We start from the raw sequence: 22,509 nt of genomic DNA, 5'->3' as shown, positions 1-22,509 counted from the left end.
TCACAGTGAAATTAATGAGATAGAGACTAAAAGAACAACTTATTGGATTAATGACACAAAAGTTGGTTTTTTGAAAACACAAACAAGCTTGACAATCCCTTAGACATATTACACACCAAAAACACCATGAGAAATTATTTTAATTCAATAAAATTCAACTAGGGATTAAAACATAATATCAAAGACACTATTAAAATCAAAGTATGATGAGGAAATATTGAAAATATAATACCTAGAAATTTGAATATATAAAAGAATTGTATATGTCTGTCCACACATGCACTCTTATAGCTGAACTGAGAGTTTCTGACAGGCTGTCTGGGTCAGTTACAAGTGATGAGATGGAAGCAATGAGGAAGTCCCAACAGCAGGAAGTCTGGATCCTCATGTATTTGGTCAAAATTCATTAAGAGCTAAGAAGAGCTAAAACCAAGATTCCACACATTGTTCCATAACATAGAGAAGGCATGGTTCCGACAAATTTCTGAGGACAGAGCACACACACCAAGATTCCCTGCTCAGTCTGCATAGACTCTTCCTCCCAACCCCAACCATGGCCTCTGTTTTATGGCACTGGTCATTTCTGCTCCTCCACCAGAACTTCCATCATTTTCTTACTAAGAGGGGAATGAGCAGGGCAAAGGATTGACACATTATCTGGATTGAAATAAGAAATAGGAATGTAGCTAAGTTTTCTATAAGAATATGCCTTTTTAATCTGAATATTCACTACTGTGAATCAATCAGTTTTCTGACATACCTTGTGTTTGTGCTGTACCTATACATCCATGAAGAATGTCCTCTACTTGAGGGATGTCTCCCAATTCTATTTTTTTTTTTTTTTTTTTTTTTGGTTTTTTTTGAGTCTCCCAATTCTAAACTGAGAGTATTCTATTCACATTATCAGGAAAGGAAGTCATCATTTTTTTTTTTTGGTTTTGTATTTAGCTTTCCTATTTTCATTAAGGTGGTGATTTGTTTTGTTTTGAATGTTAAACTTGGTAATTCTCTCCTGTCCTTTGGAGAACTTCTTTCTAGTCTTTGGATTTCTATTTAAGATGCATTGATTTTGATTTGATTCTATTTTAATAGTAATGACACTGCTACTGATATCCCATGAATCATTGGTTTGTTGTGATGAGGTTTACGAGGCAGTAATCAGGGCTGTATGAAGACACTGATCATCAAACATGAGCAAGAAGCTGTTGTGTACTTGACACATAAAGCCCATATGTGTAATAGAGACTTCATGAGAACCTACTGCTTGCTTCAAGGAACACTGAACTTAGATGCACCATGTTTTAATAAGAGAAGCCATTTAAATAATAAACAAAAAGGATTTTGTGATATGTGAGGCATATTTCTGATGAGTCTCCACTAGCATCCAACATCTCTCATCATAAACAATATACTTATATTAACATTAAATTTTTTCCTTTGAGTTTGTACTAATTATGTGTGTACAATTCCATCCACTTTCAATAGAATATTCAGTGTAGACACTAAGCTAATATAACTTCTTTAAATAGAAAAATCAACCAGTATGACTTTGTGTTTGCAGTGGGATCATGAGACCTGGCCTCAATGCCATCATGGGACCTGAAGATGGGAGCAGATCTTGGTGAGTATAACGGAAAGCACATGCGAGCCCTTTGTATCCAGTTTCTGTGCTGTAAAATCACTTCCACAGGCGTTATTTAAGTATTGTGTGAGTGTATATGTGTGAGTTTGTAAGTACTGTGTGAGTATATGTGTGAGTATATATGTGTGAGTCTGTAACTACTGTGTGAGTATATATGTGTGAGTCTGTAAGTATTGTGTGAATATATCTGTGAGTATGTATGTTGAGTCTGTAAGCATTGTGTGAGTGTAACTGTGAGTATATATGTTTGAGTCTGTAAGTATTGTGTGAGTGTACCCATGAGTATATATGTGTGAGTCTGTAAGTATTGTGTGAGTATGTAATTTTGAGTCTGTAAGTATTGTGTGAGTATAGATGTGAGCATATATGTGTGAGTCTGTAAGTATTGTGTGAGTATATCTGTATGTATGTGTGAGTCTGTAAATATTGTGTGAGTACCTGTGAGTATATATGTGTGAGTCTGGTCCCACATGCTGTGGAAAATGTGCAGGATGGTGCATTTAATTTTCTGCCAAGAACAGAAAGTCTTACTAGGTCCACTTTACTGATAGGAAATGAAAGAGTGATTGTATATGGTGTTGGGTCATATTATTATTTCGGGGAGATAATATTAAAATTAGAAGATGGAGCAAAGTTTTCTGGGAACAAGAAATCATCACTAGGCCCAATTCTCAAAATCCAACAGCTCATTATGAGTTTGAGTCCCAAGGTCAGATTGCAGGGATGGACAGGCATGAGGATCACGTCTTGCATTCATAAGTCTGGGCTGTGTTAGAGCACACAATGAGCAGAAAGCAGTGTGTGTGTGTGTGTGTGTGTGTGTGTGTGTGTGTGTGTGTGTGTGAGTGATTTCAGTTAAGCTTATGATATGCAGAATTTTTGTTTTTTGAGTAGTTAAAAGTTGATAGCTTTTACTGAAGGGAGAAAATAAACTATACAACATATATAACCCTTTGTAGGTTACTAGATGTCTTAGCTGCAAGGAAAGATCCACGTGGATTATCAGGAGATATTTTGATAAATGGGAAACCTCGACCTGCTAATTTCAAATGTACTTCTGGTTATGTACCACAAGTAAGTGTTGGTGGGTTTATAATTTTATATTTCCCCTGCTTCTGTATGGGTAGATGCTCAGCTTATAGATTTGTGTGCTTCCAATTAATTACATGACAGAATACAGTCCCAACTTTCTCTACACCAGCATTTCCTAATGACTGATTAGCCTGAGGCTGACATTATTAAATAGGAAGATGAGGAAGGACTGGAGTCTGACAGCTGTAGAACAGCATTAGTAACTACAGCTGTGATTTATTTCTACAAAGGATTTCTGTTGTCTGATTTTGCCCTTTCCTCATCTTTCTCCACTGCTTAGAAGCTGTTTTCTACAAATAATTGCAGGTAGCAGTCACCTGCTAAATCTCTTGGAAGGCAAATAAGATGGTGTGTGTGTGTGTGAAATGATTTCTTCAGGCTCTAGACTTGAGATTAGTAACACTGAAAGCTTTTTTTTTCAGTAGAGTATTACATTGTGTGTGGTTTATATGAGAATTATGTTACATTTGTTAAAATGTTTGTCTTAGTGATAACCATATTTAATTTAAATACTATTTAACCTTAAGAATGACGAGGTGATGTGCTCGGTGACTGTGAGAGACAATATAGAGTTCTCAGCAGCTCTTCGACTTCCAATGACTATAACAAGAGATGAAAGAAAAAGACGAATTGATGAGGTCCTTGAACTTCTGCATCTGGATGAAGTGTCAAATGTCAAGGTAACATGAAGAAAAATCTTGATAAATTCAGACCAAAAATAAAACAAAACACAACAACAACAACAAACCCCAAATCCCATGTTGATAACAAGACCCTCAGTCATCAGTTTCCTAGAATGTGTGTGGTCCAGGTGGCTGCTCTCTGTATTAATGAGTGGCTGGTTACATGATGTACAGTGGAGATTGAGCTGGGAAGCCTTCTTACAATGGTTAAACCTGGGAATGGAGTGTGATCCAGGAGGGAAAAGTGTTCCTCACATGGCCATTTCCAAGTTACTCACAAGAGCCTCCTCCTCCTCCTCAGACTTAAACTCTTGACTCATGGAGAATCTGACAAGGGCTTTCTTCTGTTGATTGTCTCTTCCCCGAGGACTTGTCCCTTTGCTGTTTCAGAATGCTTTCTGGACTGACACATGATGTGGGATTGAGGACTCTGGCTCTGTGTTTCACTCTGCATTTATTCCCTCCAGTGTGGTACCTGGTCTCTTTAGCATTTAGTTCTGACTTGTTCAGTGCTTGTTATTTTCTGTAGCCTTTCTGTGTTTTTATTTCATCCTGTCTTTGGTGGCTAGTGTCAGCTTTCACCTTGACACAGTCTGGAGCCACCTGGAATCATCTAGAAGACAGTCTCAATGAGGAATTGTAGTTAGTTGGCTTGTGGGCATTTCTGTAGGTGACTGTCTTGATTGGGTTAAGTGATGTGGAAAGACCCAGCCCACCTAGGCAGCACCATTCTTTGGGTTTGGGTCCTGGGTGTCATGAGAATGGGGAAAGTGAGTTGAACACTGACAGGCTTGCATGCATTCATCCTCTCTGTGCTCTTGACTGGATGTAACCGGCTGCATCGGCTTCCTGCCTGGACTTCTCTGCAATGGTCGACTGTACTTTTAAATTTTATGCTGAAATAAAACCTTTCACTCCTTGTTTACTTTTTCAAGATCATTTTATCTTTGTAACTGGATGGAAACCTAGGATAGCTTTTGCCCCCACTCCCTCCTTCTTTATCTTCTGTCAATATTTATTCCCAGCTCCTGTGTTAGGTTTTAATGATACAAACTTGAGCAAGAGCAACAGAGTGGACCTGGTGACTCCTGTGAGGATTTGTGTAGGATCAGGAGGGGTAATAGAGAAGTGGTGAACTTCACAGCTAACTATGTCATAGCTAACTAGTTTTTACTAACGTATTTTAAAAGACTGTTAGGTAATACTTTACTCATAAATACTTAATTATTCCTAGTCTTTAAAAATTAGTGATATCTGTGGTGGTAATCTAATTGTACTGAAATGTGATTTTGATTATATGTTAATAAATAAAGTTACCCGGGGGTCAGAGCTATTAGAGCCATAGCAAGAGTGTGGCGGTGGTGGCACACGCCTTTAATCCCATAGATCTCTGTGTGTTCAGGGATCCAGCCAGCATTGGAGACATATGCTTTTAAGACCTGGGGGGCTGTACCTATAGACAGTGACGAGGCAGTCACGTGTTTGGGTTTACAACCAATGAGAAGGCAGAACAAAATACTATAAAAAGACAGACAGACAGGATATAGCTCTCTTTCAGGAAGCTGGGACACTGCAGGAGGAAGGGTTATTTTAGCTCTGAGCTCTGACCTCTTGGCTTTCTCTTTTACATTGGTTCTGTGTTTCTTATTTAATAAGACTGTTGGTTACATCTATATCTGGCGCCCAACGTGACAAGAATCCATCAAAAACCTCTTGGCTTGGCGGCAGGTCCGCTTTCCCTCAAGGGCAGCAGGCCGGGCGGACGGCTTACTAGTCAGAGCGGCGGCCCCCTAGTCCGAGCGGTTGGTTTCCTAGCCCGGGCCTAGGTCTGCTTGGCCTCAGGCCGGACTAACTGTGAGCTGCTTGCTTAAAGCCGGTGCTACAAATAACTCAGACCTGCCCTACCAAACAGGGCCCTGCCTGTAAAGCCAGCACACGTGGTCGGAGCTTAAGGAAGCCAGACCCAAGCCTTGACTCGGCACAAAAGGGAACACATGGCTGGATTTAAGCTTTAGCCGGCTATGCTTTCTTGTGCGTTCTCTCTCTCTCTCTCTCTCTCTCTCTCTCTCTCTCTCTCTCTCTCTCTCTCTGGATTTACACCTCGGACACTAGGTGGCTGTTTTGAAAATCCCCTCGGATTTCTACTGTTCTACGCAAATTTGGTAAGTCATAACATATCAGATATTTTAAAGGAAACTATTTAAAAGAGAAATTTTTTCCACATTAAAAAGAAAATGGGTTTTATGTGTACACTGAAAGAAAATTGGGTTTTGTTTGAAATTTTAGACATTCTGACAATGGAACAACTATATGAGAAGATTAATGTTGATCAAATTATGCAGTTTATTACCATGCTTATCCTCATTTTACTATTTAAAAAGATAGTCAATTTAACTGCCAGGATGACAGCTTTAGAACAACTTGTTAAACCTGTAAAAATTCAGACCGAAGAAATTAACAGCAAAATTGTTTCAAGTTTGGATCATAAGGTTATAGAAAGAAAGCCTGTTTTCACACAGTCACCCTTAATTTATCCTGTAACCGTACAGCTGATGCCTGATCAAATGGCTACACAAAATATTTGGGCTCCAATTGAAATGTTGGATTTAAAAAGGTTTAAGGAGGTAATAGTATCTTATGGCATGCATTCCCCATATGTAAAGCAAATGTTAAACTCTTGGTCAACATATAATAGGATTGTACCACAAGACTGGCGGGACCTTGCACAAGCTGTTTTGGAACCCAGCCAGAGACTTCAATTTCTGACCTGGTTTAAGGATGAGGCGAAAAACATAGAAAAACAATGGAGGGATAAAGGAATACAAGTTTGCCAGGATCAGCTTATTGGAGAAGGCCAATATGCTTCAGTACAAACACAATGTTTATATGATGTCCAAACCCTAATTTTATGTCAAATGGCAGCCTTGAATGCATGGGACAGAGTTGAGGAACCAGGAAAAAAATCTGAGTCATTTACAAAGGTGATGCAAGGCCCAAAAGAGTCTTTTACAGATTTTTTACAAAAACTGGCTTCAGCAGTAAAGAGAATGGTCTTGGATTCAGAAGCTAGTAAGGCAACAATTGAATCTTTGGCCTTTGAGAATGTGAATGCAGCATGCAAAAGAATAATCAGGCCATTAAGGGCAAGATCTGCACCTTTGGAAGATTGGATTAGAGACACAGTTAATGTTGAAGCTGATGAGCATAATGATATGTGGGTAGGAGAAGCAATTTCAAAAGGTTTGAGAAATATTAGATGTTTTGGATGTGGAAAGCAAGGACATTTGAAAAGGGACTGTAGATAGGTCATTCCTAGAAACAATGTTTCTTCAAGGAACAATGGCAACAGAATGCCTCTTCCTTCTGGAGTATGCAGAAGGTATGGTAAGGGAAAACACTGGACCAAGGAATGTAGATCAACAAAGGACAGACAGGGTAATCCTTTGCCTCAGTCTTCCGGAAACTCCCAGAGGGGCCTCGCGCAGGCCCCCAGTGCAAATCCAGTTCAAACCTTTCCTGCAGCCATAGAGGAAATCCCTGCTCTGAGCGATTAAATAACCAAATGCCTATTGGAATAAATCATGCTGCTCAGGATGACGAAACAGAGAGAATAGAAAATTCAGGAGAAAACATAAAGAAAAATTTTTTTGGCAAACTTCTATTAATGAACAAAGACCAAAATTAACGATAAAAATAAATGGTGTTTTGTTGTCTGCTCTGGTAGACACAGATGTGGACGTTACCATAATTGTACCAGAATTTTGGCATCCAACTTGGCCTCTTCAGGATGTAAACGTTCAACTGTTAGGAATTGGGACATTATCTCAGGTGAAACAGAGTGCAAGATAGCTCGAATGTATAGGTCCAGAAGGACAGAGAGGACAATTAAAACCATATGCGGCTAACATAACTATGAACCTGTGGGGTCGAGACTTGTTGCAACAATGGAATACTCAGATTAACATCCCTCCAATCTCAGAAACAAATCATAAACTAGCACATGTTACTGAGAGAAATATTAGAAGGTATTGTTCTAATGAGTGGTCACCAGCCATCCATATTATACAAGAACAGGGCACAATAACTGATGATCTTCCAAAGACACCAACAGCCTTACCTTTAAAATGGTTAACAGACAAGCCTGTATGGGTCCAGCAATGGCCTTTAACAACTGAGAAACTCCAGGATTTAGAAGAGCTGGTAGAAGAACAGTTAAATGCTCAGCATATTGAAGAATCAACCAGCCCTTGGGATTATCCTGTATTTGTTATTAAAAAGAAATATGGTAAATGGAGAATGGTAACAGACCTTAGAGCAATTAACAAAGTAATTCAGCCAATGGGCTTTCTACAATCTGGGATGCCTTTGCCTACTCTATTACCAAAAGGATGGCCTCTCATAGTTATTGATTTAAAAGACTATTTCTTTTCAATACCCTTACAAGAAAAAGACAGAGAAAGATTTGCTTTTACAGTGCCTACTTATAATAATTCTCAACCGGTTAAAAGATTTCAATGGAGGGTCCTCCCACAGGGAATGTTGAATAGCCCAACTCTGTGCCAATATTTTGTACAACAGCCATTGGAAGTGATATGTAAAAAATTTCCTAAATCTATAATTTATCATTATATGGACGATATTTTACTAGCTGACTCAAATGCAGATACTTTAGAAAGAATGTTTGAAGAAGTAAAGAAAATTTTGCCTTGCTGGGGATTACAAATTGCCCCTGAAAAAATACAAAGAGGAGATTTTATTAATTATTTAGGATATAAAATAGAGCTACAAAAAATTAGACCCCAAAAGGTGCAAATTAGGAGAGATAGACTACAGACTCTTAATGACTTTCAAAGATTATTTGGAGATATTTCTCATCTAAGAACTATTGTTGGGGTAAAAAATGATGAACTGACTAATTTGTTCAAAACCTTAGAAGGTGACAAGGACTTAAATAGTCCAAGAGAATTATCACCTGAAGCTGAGAAAGAATTGGCCTTGGTAGAAAAGAAAGTGCATGAAGGGCACGTGGATCGTATTGACCCAAAGCTGGATTGCATTTTGGTTATTTTGCCTTCTAGGCATTCTCCTACTGGAATATTAATGCAGAGGGAAGATATTATATTGGAATGGATATTTTTACCAAATAAACCAAATAAAAAATTAAAAACTTATGTGGAAAAAATCTCTGACTTGATTTGCAAAGGAAAATTGAGGCTTCGTCAATTAGCAGGAATAGACCCAGCAGAAATTGTCTTACCATTAACTAAGGAGGACATTAAAAATTATGGACAGAAAGTGAACCTTGGCAAAGAGCTTGCAGTAATTTTTTTTTTTGAGAAATTAACAGCAAATATCCCAAAAGCGATAGAATTGATCTTATAAAGAGAGCTGACTGGATCTTGCCTCGAATTGTATGGCAAAACCCCATATCTGGAGTTCGTACATTTTATACAGATGCCAACAAACAAGGAACGGCAGGTTACAAATCAGAAAATTTAAGTAAAGTGGTTCAAAATCCGTATAATTCAGTTAAAAAAATCAGGATTGTATGGTATTCTGTTGGTATTAATGGATTTTTCAGAACCTCTCAACATAGTAACTGACTCTCAGTATGCTGAAAGAGTGGTGTTACATATTGAGACTGCAGAATTTATCCCTGATGCTTCAGAATTAACTTCACTATTTATTCAATTACAAGACACAATGAGGAAAAGGAATCATCCTTTATATATATCTCACATTCGATCCCATACTGGTCTGCCAGGCCCTCTAGCACAAGGCAATAATGAGATTGATAAATTATTGATAGGAAATGTGCTGGAGGCCTCAGAATTTCATAAAAAACATCATGTCAATAGTAAAGGTTTAAAAAAGGATTTTTCCATAACCTGGCAACAAGCCAAAGAAATAGTAAAGAAATGTCCTACTTGTTTCTTCTACAATCAAACGCCATTACCAGCAGGATGTAACCCAAAGGGTACTCAGAGAAATGAAATCTGGCAGATGGACGTGTTTCACTTTGCAGAATTTGGAAAATTGAAATATGTACACCACACCATCGATACTTATTCAGGATTTCAATGGGCAACTGCTTTGAGTTCTGAAAAAGCTGATTCTGTAATCACTCATTTGCTAGAAGTTATGGCCATCATGGGTATACCTGCACAAATCAATGCTCCATTATATGTCTCTGTTAAAATGCTCCATCATATGTCTCTGTTAAAATCAAACAGTTTTTTTGCTTATTACAATATAAAGCATATTACAGGCATACCACATAATCCTACAGGTCAAGCAGTTATAGAAAGATAAAACAGAACTCTAAAGGATATGCTAAATAAACAGAAATGGGTAACAAAACCCCCCAGAAATAGACTGCATAATGCTCAATTTTATATCAAAATTTACAAGATTAACATATATATATATATATACATTTTAAACTTTGTTAAGATATGAATGGTCATATAGAGTACTAACTAATTCTAGATTTTAAAAAAAAAGGCTTCAATTACCTGCATATATATGTCTTTGTGTTCAAGTCTCTTATCAGTTTTCTGCAGGAAATCATGGCCAGGCCTAACATCAACTGAAGTCTCCAGGAAGAAGATGGGGCCCCACAACAACAACAATTCCACGTGGACAATAATGATATCATTAAGCTGACAAACATCATTCACAGATCAGCTTTGAACTACAAGGTGCTCAGAGCAATTTTGAGATGACTAGCTGAGATGATCCAGTCTCAAAGACTACTTGACTAAGGACTTGAGATAAATCCTGAACTTTGGCATTATACACAGATTGGATAATGAAGGATATAGTTACCTCTCCTAGAATTTGACAATTAACCTAAAATTTTTCTTTCCGGATAAAGAAAACTTCACCCATACCCAGCAGGAAGCAATTTTAAGAATACGACGCCCACATTCCCAAAGAGGTGGTGTAGTGTGGGTGGTTTTTTGGTCTTTTTAATGGGTTTTGTGTCTGGGATAACTTTCAGTGTTTAGGGGGGTTGGTTACAAGTTGTTGTCAGGGGTTAGGAAAAAGGCTAAGCAAAGGAGATTAGATTTAAGGTTCTTGTTTAAAAAAAAATAAAAGAAAAGAAAGAAAGAAAAGAAAAAGACAATTACTAGTTTTAAATACTTTACATTGGATTGGATTGTTTTATATTGTATACAAATTTGAAACTGATATTGTTAGAAAATGCTATATGTATATTTCTAATTGTATTTATAACATTCATTTAACAATGTAATGCAATTTTCTGATCCTTGAATGTTATTACTACCAACTATTAGGATATAAAGAAATGAAAGTTAGTAGTTAGACATTACAATAGAACTTGTAGTCATATTAGATATGTTTTAAAAATTGAGCAGAGATGTTTTAGACAGGTCATCTTCAAACCCTTCAGAGATCCACAGAATATGGCATTTAAAATGTTTTAAAAACTTAGAAAATTTTTCTCTTTTGAGACATGTCGGCTCCTGGCAGTACCAATCTACTTCAGAGAAAATATGGGCATTGAAGAAACGGCATATGGAGTCAACTTTCATTGTGGCAAAAGTTAGCCACTGGACAATAAAGTATCCTCGAATCAACAGAACAAAATGGACAGACAGAACACGAAACAAAGGACTACTGATTCTTGCCAAAACAAGTGTGGTTATGGCTTTATCAAAAGACATCTTCTGAGGCCAGGACAATATGGCCCCATCCCTGAAGTGGCCTTCGCAATCCAGAAAAGGTACAGTGCCCTTTTCTTAGAAGGCAGAGGGACGATGGCTTCTGTTGTGCAATGGAACAGCAGCTGAAAGCTCACACCTCTTGATAGTAGACTGGCATTTAATAGAGGGATGTGGAGAAGAAGGGGATGCTGAGATGAAGCCATATATACACAGCCAAGAAGAATGGACAGCTGAATTAAAAAACTGTCAACAATTTCCAGAATTTAAAATCCTGAATCATGACAGGACACTAGTGGAATTCAGGTGTTTCTGGTACATGGACTGCTCTCACCCAATGTGAGGTTGAACTGTTGACCTTGTATACATCCTACTTCACAAATGAGTCTGTCACATACACTAAGCCTATAGGCTGAAGATGATGCCCCAACACTGCAGAGAAACCTCAGGTGACTGCCCAGGCAGCTGACTGTTTCTGTCAACTCACAAATTTTTTGGAAGTTGCTTGCATGCACTTCCTGTTTTTATTTTTGTTAGCTAATATTATTCCCTTCTTGGGTCTCTGAGGAAGTTGAAGATTAGTTAGTTATGGTTTAAGATTAGTTAGTTATAGTTGAAAATTAATTAGGATAGAAAGTGCATTAGATACATCTTGGATTTACCAAAATAGGATAGGTAATGGAATTATTTACTCTGATTTGTCAAATACCTGTTTACGTATTTATTACTTGTATATATTGTATATAGTTATTGTACTTTTTTATATAGTTTTTCTTTTGTTAGTTATAACCTTTTGCTTATTTTTCTTTTTATTAAAATAGAAAAGGGGAAATGTGGTGATATTCTAATTGTACTGAAATGTGATTTTGATTATATGTTAATAAATAAATTTGCTCGGGGGTCAGAGCTATTAGAGCCATAGCAAGAGTGTGGCTGTGGTGGCACACACCTTTAATCCCATAGATCTCTGTGTGTTCAGGGATCCAGCCAGCATTGGAGACATATGCCTTTAAGACCTGGGGGTCTGTACATACAGACAGTGATGAGGCAGTCACGTGTTTGGGTTTACAACCAATGAGAAGGCAGAACAAAATACTATAAAAAGACAGACAGACAGGATATCCTCTCTTTCGGGAAGCTGGGACACTGCAGGAGGAAGGGTGAGATTTTAGCTCTGAGCTCTGACCTCTCGGTTTTCTCTTTTACATTGTTTCTGTGTTTCTTATTTAATAAGACTGTTGGTTACATCTACAGATATCTGCTGATTTAACAATTCCATTCTTAGCTAAAATCTTGATATCTTCAGCCTGTCAGGTCTATAACCATTAGCAGTCCCTAGATCGTTATGATTACATTGTTTACTGAACTTGATTAGGCATTTAGTTTATTATATGCCTAGAGTTTTTCAACATCGGGGTTGTTTCCCTCTTCTTGTGTCCTCCATACCATCCTGTCTCTCACAATGACGTCAACTGATCGAGAAGATTATATATAGATGTCTGCTGAGCAGACATTTGGTGGTATGGATGGAAATGGGTTCCCCAGAATATGATTCTCATGGATTAACTCCTGTGGTGGTTCCTCCTTAGAGGCAGTGAGGAACAGGAAGGTACTGGCTGTTGATTCCCACAATGCTTCTCCACAGTCGTTTATGAGATGTTGTTGGTTTTGTTGGGAAGAACAATAGAAAAGCTCACACCACGCTTTCTTTTTCCTGAGTGATGGAATTTTGTTTGCTTTGGCTCTGTTTATTTACATAGTTTTATGTCTACAATAAACTTCATCATATTGTTCTGTTTTTAACAATAATTAGTCATTGCCCTAAGGTGTTTACTTGTTTTTTTTAGGGACAGCATATGAAGATATTTATTAACTTCTTGAAGTTATGACGTGTAATATATTGCAAGAACTTTAATATAATTTTTATGATTACTTTAAAAAATGTGTATGTGTGTATGCCTGCATTTGTATACGTGTGTGTGTGTGTGTGTGTGTGTGTGTGTGTGTGTGCACATGCACGCGGGCGGCCACTTGCATGCCATAGCACACACATGGAGGTCATAGGACACTGTTGTCAAAGGTCCTTTCTCTCCTCCCACCTTCTTTGTAAGGCAGGGTCTGTCTCTTTCTGCTGATGCTCTGCACGCATGCCTGATGCTCCTGACCTGCCTCCCAGTTCACTGTAATTACATCTTGATGGAATTATGGATGCATTCCACTGCATATAGCTTTATATATGAGTTCCAAGGATTGAACCCAGGGTTCAGGTATGTGTGGCAAGTGATTTTTCCCTGCTAAGACTTCTGTTCAGCCTTTAATCAGATTTTGATTTAAGAAATGTAGAGGCAATAGGTCATTACTCCAAAAGATTGACTGTTGTGTAGCCTGCACTATAGTACACTGCTAATACCAGCCTCCTGGGCCCATGAATATTGACAACAGCATGCTCACTAAAGCTGTTTCTCACTGCGGCATTTTAAAACAACTTTAGGGAGTATCTTACTCCCGAGTACTTAATTACTTTTCATCCATAAAAATAAGGACATCTGCTTACCTATAAACTCTATTCTTAACTATCAAAGTAATAGTGTGTGTGTGTGTCCACTTGTGTGTTTATATGCCTGTGTGTGTGTATGTGCCTGTGTGTTGTGTAGAGTGCCTTTCTTGTGTGTCCTGTGTGTGTTGGGAGGGTGTTAAATGATAACTAAATTACTAGAGATAAGTCATCTTCTCCTGTCCCGTCTTCCTCATTCCTACGACAGAGATCTCACTGTGCCAGACTTGGAGTGTGATAACTCATTACCCTAGAACATGTGACTTGATAAAGAACAAACAGTAACTGTCATTAGCATGGGCTTCATGTCAAGTTTGACCTGAGCCTCTTTCTACTCACTTGGGAAAGAGAAAAGTCCTTTTTCTCCCAGGTGCGCATACTCTGTTCCTCAGGATAAAGACATAACAAAACCTTTTATTGCTGGAAAAGGCGAGTTCACCAAATGACAATGACTGTGATTGTTCTTGTTGATAATGATGGTTGCTGGTGCTCTAGCCTAGATCTAAGGAGCTCAAGAAAAGGACCAGTATAGCAATGGAGCTGGTTGCCGAGCATCCCATTCTGTTCTTGGATGATCCCACCACTGGCTTAGACTTGAGGACTACAACAGATGTCATCTTGGTCCTGAGAAGGTAAGTGCTGAAGGAACGTTAAGTTTTATTCACTTAATACCTGGTCAGTTGTGTGTGTTTTTGGTGCAGGAGATTCAGAAGTAAGCATCAGAATTTCTTCCTTGTTTATTGGAGGGAAACTTCAGTTAACAAGGAACACACATCAAGAACAATGAGACAGGAGCATAGGGAAAGATGGCTGTGGTGAAGGTGGAGCACTGCTTTACATAAATGTCCCCATAACCCTCAAGCATATGACAAGTGAGCTGGGTGTGAGTGACTGAGATCTGATCAGAGTGCTGTACAGATGGAAAATGCATTTGTTCCGAAGCAAAGTATGTTTGATGTGTCTGGAACATTAAATAGCCTAACTTGACTAGACCCGGTGGCCTGAGTGGATGGAAAGTTGCTAGTGTACTACTAGACACTCCAAACTGGGTGACTTGATAGAAGTTAAATTTACAGTTCTGGATCCCAGAAGCCAGATATTAAAGTATCTGCAGGCTGTGTCTCCTGAGGCCTCGGTCACTGAGTTCTGGATGGTGTCTCCTTCCTCTTCATGTGTTTTTTCTCTGATCCCTTAAATGTACACCAGTTACATTAGTACACACTAGTAAGTTCATTTAAACTTAATTACCATTTTAAAAACTCTTGTCTTAGATGTGAGGACTTCAACCAATGAGTCTTTGGAAGGACACAATTCAGCCCTCCACATTCACAGTTGAAGTGAGGGGTTTGTTTGGGTTGGGTGTAGATTGCCTGGACCACCGGGGCCACTGTAAGGACTAAGGTTTCCATGGCAGGGGATGTGGGAAGGCTTCTGAGTTTAGAGCAGAGCATGTACCATGGAGAAGGTTATGCAGAATCATCATGGAGATATAAAGTGTTAGCAAGAAGCTGAGAGGTGGGGGTTCCTTAGTTAGGGAATGGTATGTTATGGAGTGCTTTGAAGATGGAATACATAGCATTATCTTGGGGATTAGCCCTTGATGTGGTGGCTCAGGGAATGATTCCTAAGGTCTGGGTCCTGAACCTGGGGAAGAATGAACTAAAAGAAATGGCATTTCTTCTCTCAAGAAAGAAGTCTGCAGCTGAAACATTTATAGTAAAAATGTAACAGATTTTTTTCATTTTAAAAATTAATAAGAGTTTCACACTGAATAACCCCAAGAACTGTACAAGGACTGTCCCATTCCCATGACCTGGCCTCCTGGCTGTTTGTTGAACTCTACTGCACTCTCTGTCTGTCCTTCATTCCCCTTGTTCTTTGTTTTGATCTGACATCACGGTGGTCCATCACCCTAAATGCTCTTGCCTGTCCCTCCAAGAACCACATCATCCACCATTGCACCTTCCCAGTGAGAAAGTCAACACCTGGGGCCTTGTCACCTTCCAGTCTGTAGACTCCTCATGTGTCACACCTTCCCTGTCTGTCCCTCTCTTGTCTGCTTCAGGACACTCTAAGATCAAGTTCTTGTCATATTCAGTATGGAACACTTCTCTCTGTCCCTGTGTCTCATGTCATGGCTAGTCTTAGTGCATTGCATGGGGTCATCCTAAGTGTGGTTCCTCCCAGTGTTCTGCAGCAGACTCAGGCCTGATATGCTGTGTTCTCCTTGGTCCCCAACACTCCTGGAAGTGCATCCTAGTGGTAGGATACTTTTTTTTTTAAACATTTTTTATTGTGTGTGTCGTGTGTGTGTGTGTGTGTGTGTGTGTGTGTGTGTGTACATGTGTAGCATACCTGTAGAGGTTAGAGGACAACTCAATGAGTTGACTTTCTCCTTCCACCAGCAGGGTTCTGGGAACTGAACTTAGGTCTTTAGATTTGGCACCAAGTGTCTCTATAGATTTGGCACCAAGTGTCTCTACCCAATGATCCATCTCACTTCCCTGGTTTGAATCTTGATCATCTAATCATGCTGGTGGTTCTGGGTTATGTCACATGAAATTACAATTTTTCCTTTTGTGATTCATTAACAGTCTGACAGGGAAAACAATCAGCTGTTATGCCATTATTCTGCTCCTTATCTTGTTGCTACCAACCACTTGTCCTGCTGAGAATAAAAGAAACAGAAGCAAACATTCCCTCCTCTCTCTCCCCTCCCCATCACCCCTTCATGTGTATTAGTGGCACTGGGAGCCACAGCCGTCATGGAGCAGACCCTTCTGTCCAAACAGCTTTCATTGTGTAACCAGTTGTTGGTGAGGTTCAAGGCCTCTGGCTTCTGGTACACCGTCAATGCAGGACCCTCACTGAAACTCCTCTGGGATATCCTGCTGCTACCCTGAGTCATGGAGATCCTGCAGCTATGGATCTGCAGGATCACTATTCCCTACATGTGGTACAGCAGGTCACAGATGGGGTAGATGATGGGTTGGGCAAACTCAAAGCCCTGGATGTGTGTCTGGGTGGTAGATGAGCCGGTCAGTCCAGGACACATATGCTACCATACCTAGCTTTTATAAACATATTTTCAAATCAGTTATAAACAGTATTTTGGGTTATTGTTTCTCCTAACAGAAGATATGACTTCCTAAAATGGTGGTTCAGGTACTAAACCAATGATCAGGTGGTGGTAACACACATCCTTAATCTGATCAAATGGCAGATAGAGTCCATGTGTGGTCAAGGACACAGCCATGCGTGGTGACATGCGGCTTTAATCCCAGCACCAACCATAGAGACCAGGAGGTCTGTACAGACAGGTAGTGATAAGGAAGTCTTGTGGCTGGGCTTAGAGCCAATGACAAGGCAGAACAGGAAGGCAATAAAAGCACAGGTCAGACAGGAAGAAGCTCTCTCTGGGGAAGCTACTGTGTGGTGGTAAGCTAAGGCTAGTCGTGGCTATTTGCTCTGATGTCTTTGGCTATTACCCCTGTATTTGGCTCTGTGTTTCTTATTTAATAAGACTGTTTAGAAATTCGTCTACATCTATCGAGTGCATAATACAAGTGAGAGGAGATGTTTTTAAGGAAAATTCAACTGAAATGGGAACAGAGAGTATAACTTCAGGAATAAAATATTTTGTTGGGAATTTCAAGTTTTTGATGTCCAGTGACTTATGATTTTCTCTCTTTAAACTTAGGATATCTATGAGGGGACAGACAGTCATCTTCTCCATTAATCAGGCTCAGTACTCCATCTTCCGATTTTTTGATAGCCTCACCTTAGTGGCCTCAGGAAAAGTCATGTATCACGGCCCTGCACAAGAGGCATTGGAGTACTTCAAATCCGCAGGTATGGCTGGCTTTTGCTGTGAGAGCTCCTTCATTCAAGGGATCTGGGAAGAGAACAGGGCTTCCCAGGAGTACTGCTTGACCTTCCTTCAGAATTACTGTGTGTGGGTTTCTCCATTTTAAATACCTTTGGTTAGTTTGGTGACAGGATTCTGTTAGCTGTGCAGCACGGTCTTGTGGTTCAGGTCTCTTTTCTTTCTGCCGTCCTGTGTCACGCCTGGGTTACAGTATTTTTCCTGAGCTTCTTGTTCTGCATCCCAGTTGTGGTGACCCTCTTAATTAACATGCTGGCCTCAGGCCCAGTTATCTGTCACTGGAACAGCTTTGGAAAGCCCAGCATCATCCTGTTCTGGCTCACTTAACACATGGTGGTTTTCAGTTTTCCCCTAGTGTGATCTGACTCTGAGGAGCTGTGGAGATGTTACTTAAGTCAGTTGTAACTTTGCATTTCAGGTTTATGCAGTGCTTAGGGGCTAGACTGGCTTAAGTCTGGCTTCTGTGGACTCATGTTTTTGCCTGCCTGTTTTTTTTTTTTCATAGTCAGATTGGATGATGAAATATTTTTTTAATGTTTCATGCTGTCAGTTTCATTTTAGCGAAATACGAATATAGTTATTGATAATTGCATCTCCAAGTATAGGTTTAAATATTTGATTTTCATTACTCTCTAGCAGCCTGAGAGACCAGCTCCTTGAACTCCAACCAGGGTTGCAAAAAGAATGCTTTCAGAGTACTAGGACTTAGGGATAACTCTTATTTATCTGAGGGAATCAGACTCACACACGTACTGAGGAATTTTATTTTTCTCTAGCTTCTCCCTCTTTCTTTGTTCTGTCTCCCCTTATATCCATGCAAAGTAAAAAAAAAAAAGTTACATTTGAGGGCATGAGTAACCATGGCAATGCCCACATGCAAGGTTCAGGCTGTGAGCTGAGTCCGGGGGCACAGCCCAGTGAGACAAACTGCTGAGGAATTTTTTAGGGAGTAGGTCTTTATCAGCCAGACTTATCAAGCAGGGAACTGGCACCAATGTTGCTTTGTGCCTGGCCTTGGTTCTACAAATAGACACCTGGGAATATTTCCTTGTGTATTTTCTGTGGAGGTTTGTCTTAGGAAGCATTCAGTGTAGTTTGAATTTGCTCTGAGGCTCAAAATCAGCCAATTGTATGTAGCATGTCTTAGAACTGAGAAGAAATTGTTGTTTTCTTTATGTAAGTCTGTGCTAGTGATAAAAAAACAGGGCCTAAATGTCTTACAGTCCTCACGGAATAATAGATCTAATTTTGAAGCATATCCTAGTGTATTTTCTACATATCAAAATTATACAGCTTAATGATGGGTCATCTTCAGGCAGGCCACAGATATAAGTGACCATAAGATTGAGATGTGATCATGACATCACATGTACATACTGTATGAGATCACATATTGCAGTGCAGGTATTGGGGAGATACCACAGATGTTTTTGCACATGTGGAATTACAGACAGACACAACCGTGTCCACAGGCACTGAGGAGAACACCCACAGCTGTTTGTAGGGAAGAAACATAGTGGCACATGAGAGAAATTACAGACAGACGCACCTGGCTTTCAGAGTCTGGGGCCATGAGCCTTGCTTAGCGAGATTCCTCCATCAGAGAGTTATTCACCTGGAGGGTTGACACCTGAATTATTAATTACCATCTGCTGTATATTCTTGTGGCCTCTGTAAAGGCCACTGTACCAGCAGCTCTCAGTATCACTCTTTGGTTTTGATTAATCTTTGTCATTTGAAAGTGTAAACGTATGTGAGTCTTTGTAGTCCAATAAAAATTTAGGCCAAATTCAAATGATTGTTTCATAGAAAGAGTTCACATATGTATGTAGAACATACACATCAACATACATATATATTCATAAATGTGTATGTACATATATGTTTATGTTGTACTGGGGAGCAGATATTTTTGAAATATTATGAGTGTATATGCAAGAGGAAAGGATAAGTTAATGGGGAAGGTGCAAGAAGAGGAAGAAGCTCTTAGATTCTGTCTCCCCTCCCCATCCCACTCTCTGAAAGAGGGTCCTCAGGTTTGTGTTCTTGGCCAACTTCTTTGTAGGTTACGAATATGATTCCCACAACAACCCTGCAGACTTCTTCCTGGACATCATTAATGGAGGTTTCTCAGCTATATTAAACACAGAGGAAGAAGGCCATGATGGTATGTGAATCTTTTAGAGTCAGATTTTTTTGCCTAACTGATTTCATTATAACACAGTAGTGTGGTTCTTTGGATAGTAGCTTTATATGTTAATTCAGTGTCCTAAACTTAGCTAATAGTGTTTTCTGTCTGTTGTGCTTGGTGTTTTATATTTAAATTATAATAGACCATTTATATGATACTGTCAGTTGTAAAGGAAATTTCTGTTAGAAAGTAAATGTACTTATTGTTTGTCATATTGTCCTTGTCATTGTTTTAGATGTGGTTTGCTTATGTAGCCAGGCTGGCCTTAAATGTGTGCTCTTTCTACCTCACCTCCCAAATATAGGTATTACAGGGTTATGTCATGATGCCTGGCTTTGTTTATAACATTTAAAAAACATGATACTTGGCAGTTTTTACATTTGCATATACATTCACATGTGGCAAAAAGCAGGCACCAGTCTTTTATGTTACAAAGGGAAGGAAGACTTTGTTAAGACTTGGGGTCCATATGGGAAGAGGTCATTCAGTTTGCTGTATCCATGGGATAATATAAGTAGTCAGTTCAGTGAGGGACGCTCTTCTAATCTGTTAAGGAATTACACAGGGGTAAATTTATTTTATTTTATTTTAATTTTGGTTTTTCAAGACAGGGTTTCTATGTGTAGCTTTGCGCCTTTCCTGGAACTTGCTTTGGAGACCAGGCTGGCCTCGAACTCACAGTGATCCACCTGCCTATGCCTCCCGAGTGCTGGGATTAAAGGCGTGTGCCACCACCGCCTGGCTTCACAGGGGTAATTTTATTATGCTCAAAATTTGGTGGGTTGAAGATGTACGTCAGCTGGTAGCATCATTGCCTTGCATGCACCAAGCCTTTGGTTCCTAGCACCACATAACTGTGTGTGAAGTGCATGTCTGTCATCTTAGCCTTTGAGACAGACACAGGAGGACCTGGAGAAGTTTTAAGGTCACCCTTGGCTTTTTAGCAAAATTTGAGGCAAGTCTACGGTGGTGGTATTGTGTTCCCCAAAATATTGTGTACCCTAATAAACTTATCTGGGGTCAGAGAACAGTACAGCCACTAGATACAGAGGCTAGAAAATGGTGGCACTCATACCTTTAATCCTAGCCTTCTGGAGGCATGGATCTCTTTGAGTTCAAGGGCACAGTGGAAATAGCCAAGCATGGTAACTCATGCCTTTAATCTCAGAAAGTGAGCCGTTAATCCTAGAGAGTGATGGCAGAAAGCAGAAAGGTATATAAGGCGTGAGGACCAGAAACTAGAAGCTTTTGACTGGTTAAGCTTTCAGTCTTTCGAGAAGCAGTTCAACTGAGATTCCTTTGGATAAGCACTCAGAGGCTCCCAGTCTGAGGAAACAGGATCATCTGAGAAGTTGGCCAGGTGAGGTAGCTGTGGCTTGTTCTGCTTCTCTGATCTTCCAGCGTTCACCCAATACCTGGCTCTGGGTTTATTTTTGTTAATAAGACTCTTTAAGATTCATGCTACATCCTAGGGTATATGAGACTGTCTCAGAGAAAAACTAGTACATAATGTATGTGTTATTCATGAAAAGTGTCTCAGAAAAATCAGTTAAATTACTGTCTGCTTCTTGTCTTTATTCACTTTTATCCCAAAGCTGACAAATATACAGAACTTTCTGAGAGACGGCACCAAGTCACAGAAAAATTAGACAATATGTATGCCCAGTCCTCCTTATACAGAGAAATGAGAACTGAACTGGATCTACTCTTGGGGGAACAGAGGGCAGGGAGGAGCTCAGCCTTGGAGCAGATCACGTGTGTCACCCCTTTCTGGCATCAGCTTTGGTGGATTATCTGTCGGTCATTCAAAAATTACTGTGGTTTTACACAGGTCACTGTGATTCAGGTAATCTGATGAACTATTGTAATTGTATTGTGAAAAAATCAAGTGGGAACAATTTGTTTCTGAGTCAGTCTACTTCAGGTCACATTTATCTACTATTCTGTTCCATGTATTTGTCATTTCCACTCGGCATATATTCAATAAAGCAAGTAGAACATGATTAACTTTTTACTTACAGACAACATTTTTAGTGGTTGTTTTGTATTTAGAGGAACTATAATGACTAATCTCAGTAGGAAATTTAATTCAGGGAAATCAACAAGAAATTCAGCACACCTGGGAGTTCCTCACACCTGTCTAATTCACCAGTGCATCCTACAAGTTCAAAGTCCAGGAATGAGTAAGGGAGTCAAAGGCTTCTGTCCTGCTGTAACTTTTCATGGGGTGGATGGATGGTAACTGAATAAACAGATAAAACTGTAGCATGTCAGATGACAGAATGGACTTTGGAGAAAGTTTAAGTAGGAAGGGTGGAGGTAACTGGGGAGCGAAAGGGGGTTGATCTGTAGTTGAAATCATTGAATGGGGAAACAGGGCCATTGATCCCCTCTGAGGGAGCCTGTGCATGCACTGCCTGAGAGATGAGCCCATTGCAGAGTGCTGTTCCTTATTGGAGTCCAGTGTGAAAGCAGAAGTCACTCAGAGTGCAGTTCACACACAGATAGTGACTGGACTGAACAGTGCTCTTCCCTGTCAGCTGACTGGGAACTGGGAGGAAGTGAGGTTCCACTTTTCTTTAAACTGGCTCTGTAATAAGGATCATCATGCCTTAAAATTTTCTGTTATTTTAGCATGAATGTCACACAGAAATGTGGTTCTTCCAGCTCACTGGGCCATCACTTATTCATTTATATTTATTTCATGATGTTGAGAATTCTGCTGTGTTAGTGTTTGATCCTGGGGTCTCAGCTATGAGAGGAATCACTCTAC

At 39.6% G+C, this 22,509-nt stretch overlaps 1 protein-coding gene across 4 annotated transcripts in view; it reads left to right on the top strand.

Annotated features, from left to right (window-relative positions):
- The window catches only part of LOC114691797 (ATP-binding cassette sub-family G member 3-like), a 91,419-nt gene that overhangs the window by 28,525 nt on the left and 40,385 nt on the right, over window positions 1-22,509 (top strand). For all 4 annotated transcript variants that reach the window (XM_037209258.1, XM_028867324.2, XM_037209256.1 and 1 more), the window contains 7 exons: window positions 1,562-1,621; window positions 2,602-2,716; window positions 3,262-3,414; window positions 14,155-14,291; window positions 17,360-17,511; window positions 19,611-19,712; window positions 21,332-21,582. In XM_037209258.1, coding sequence (XP_037065153.1) covers window positions 1,569-1,621; window positions 2,602-2,716; window positions 3,262-3,414; window positions 14,155-14,291; window positions 17,360-17,511; window positions 19,611-19,712; window positions 21,332-21,582 — 963 coding nt within the window. In that variant the 5' untranslated portion in view covers window positions 1,562-1,568. The remainder of the gene's footprint in view (window positions 1-1,561; window positions 1,622-2,601; window positions 2,717-3,261; window positions 3,415-14,154; window positions 14,292-17,359; window positions 17,512-19,610; window positions 19,713-21,331; window positions 21,583-22,509) is intronic.

Source organism: Peromyscus leucopus, chromosome 10 (assembly GCF_004664715.2).
Source record: "Peromyscus leucopus breed LL Stock chromosome 10, UCI_PerLeu_2.1, whole genome shotgun sequence".
In the NCBI taxonomy this organism is placed as follows: Eukaryota; Metazoa; Chordata; class Mammalia; order Rodentia; family Cricetidae; genus Peromyscus; species Peromyscus leucopus.
Note: the sequence above shows the minus strand (reverse complement) of the source record. Positions and strands in the feature narration are given on the sequence as shown.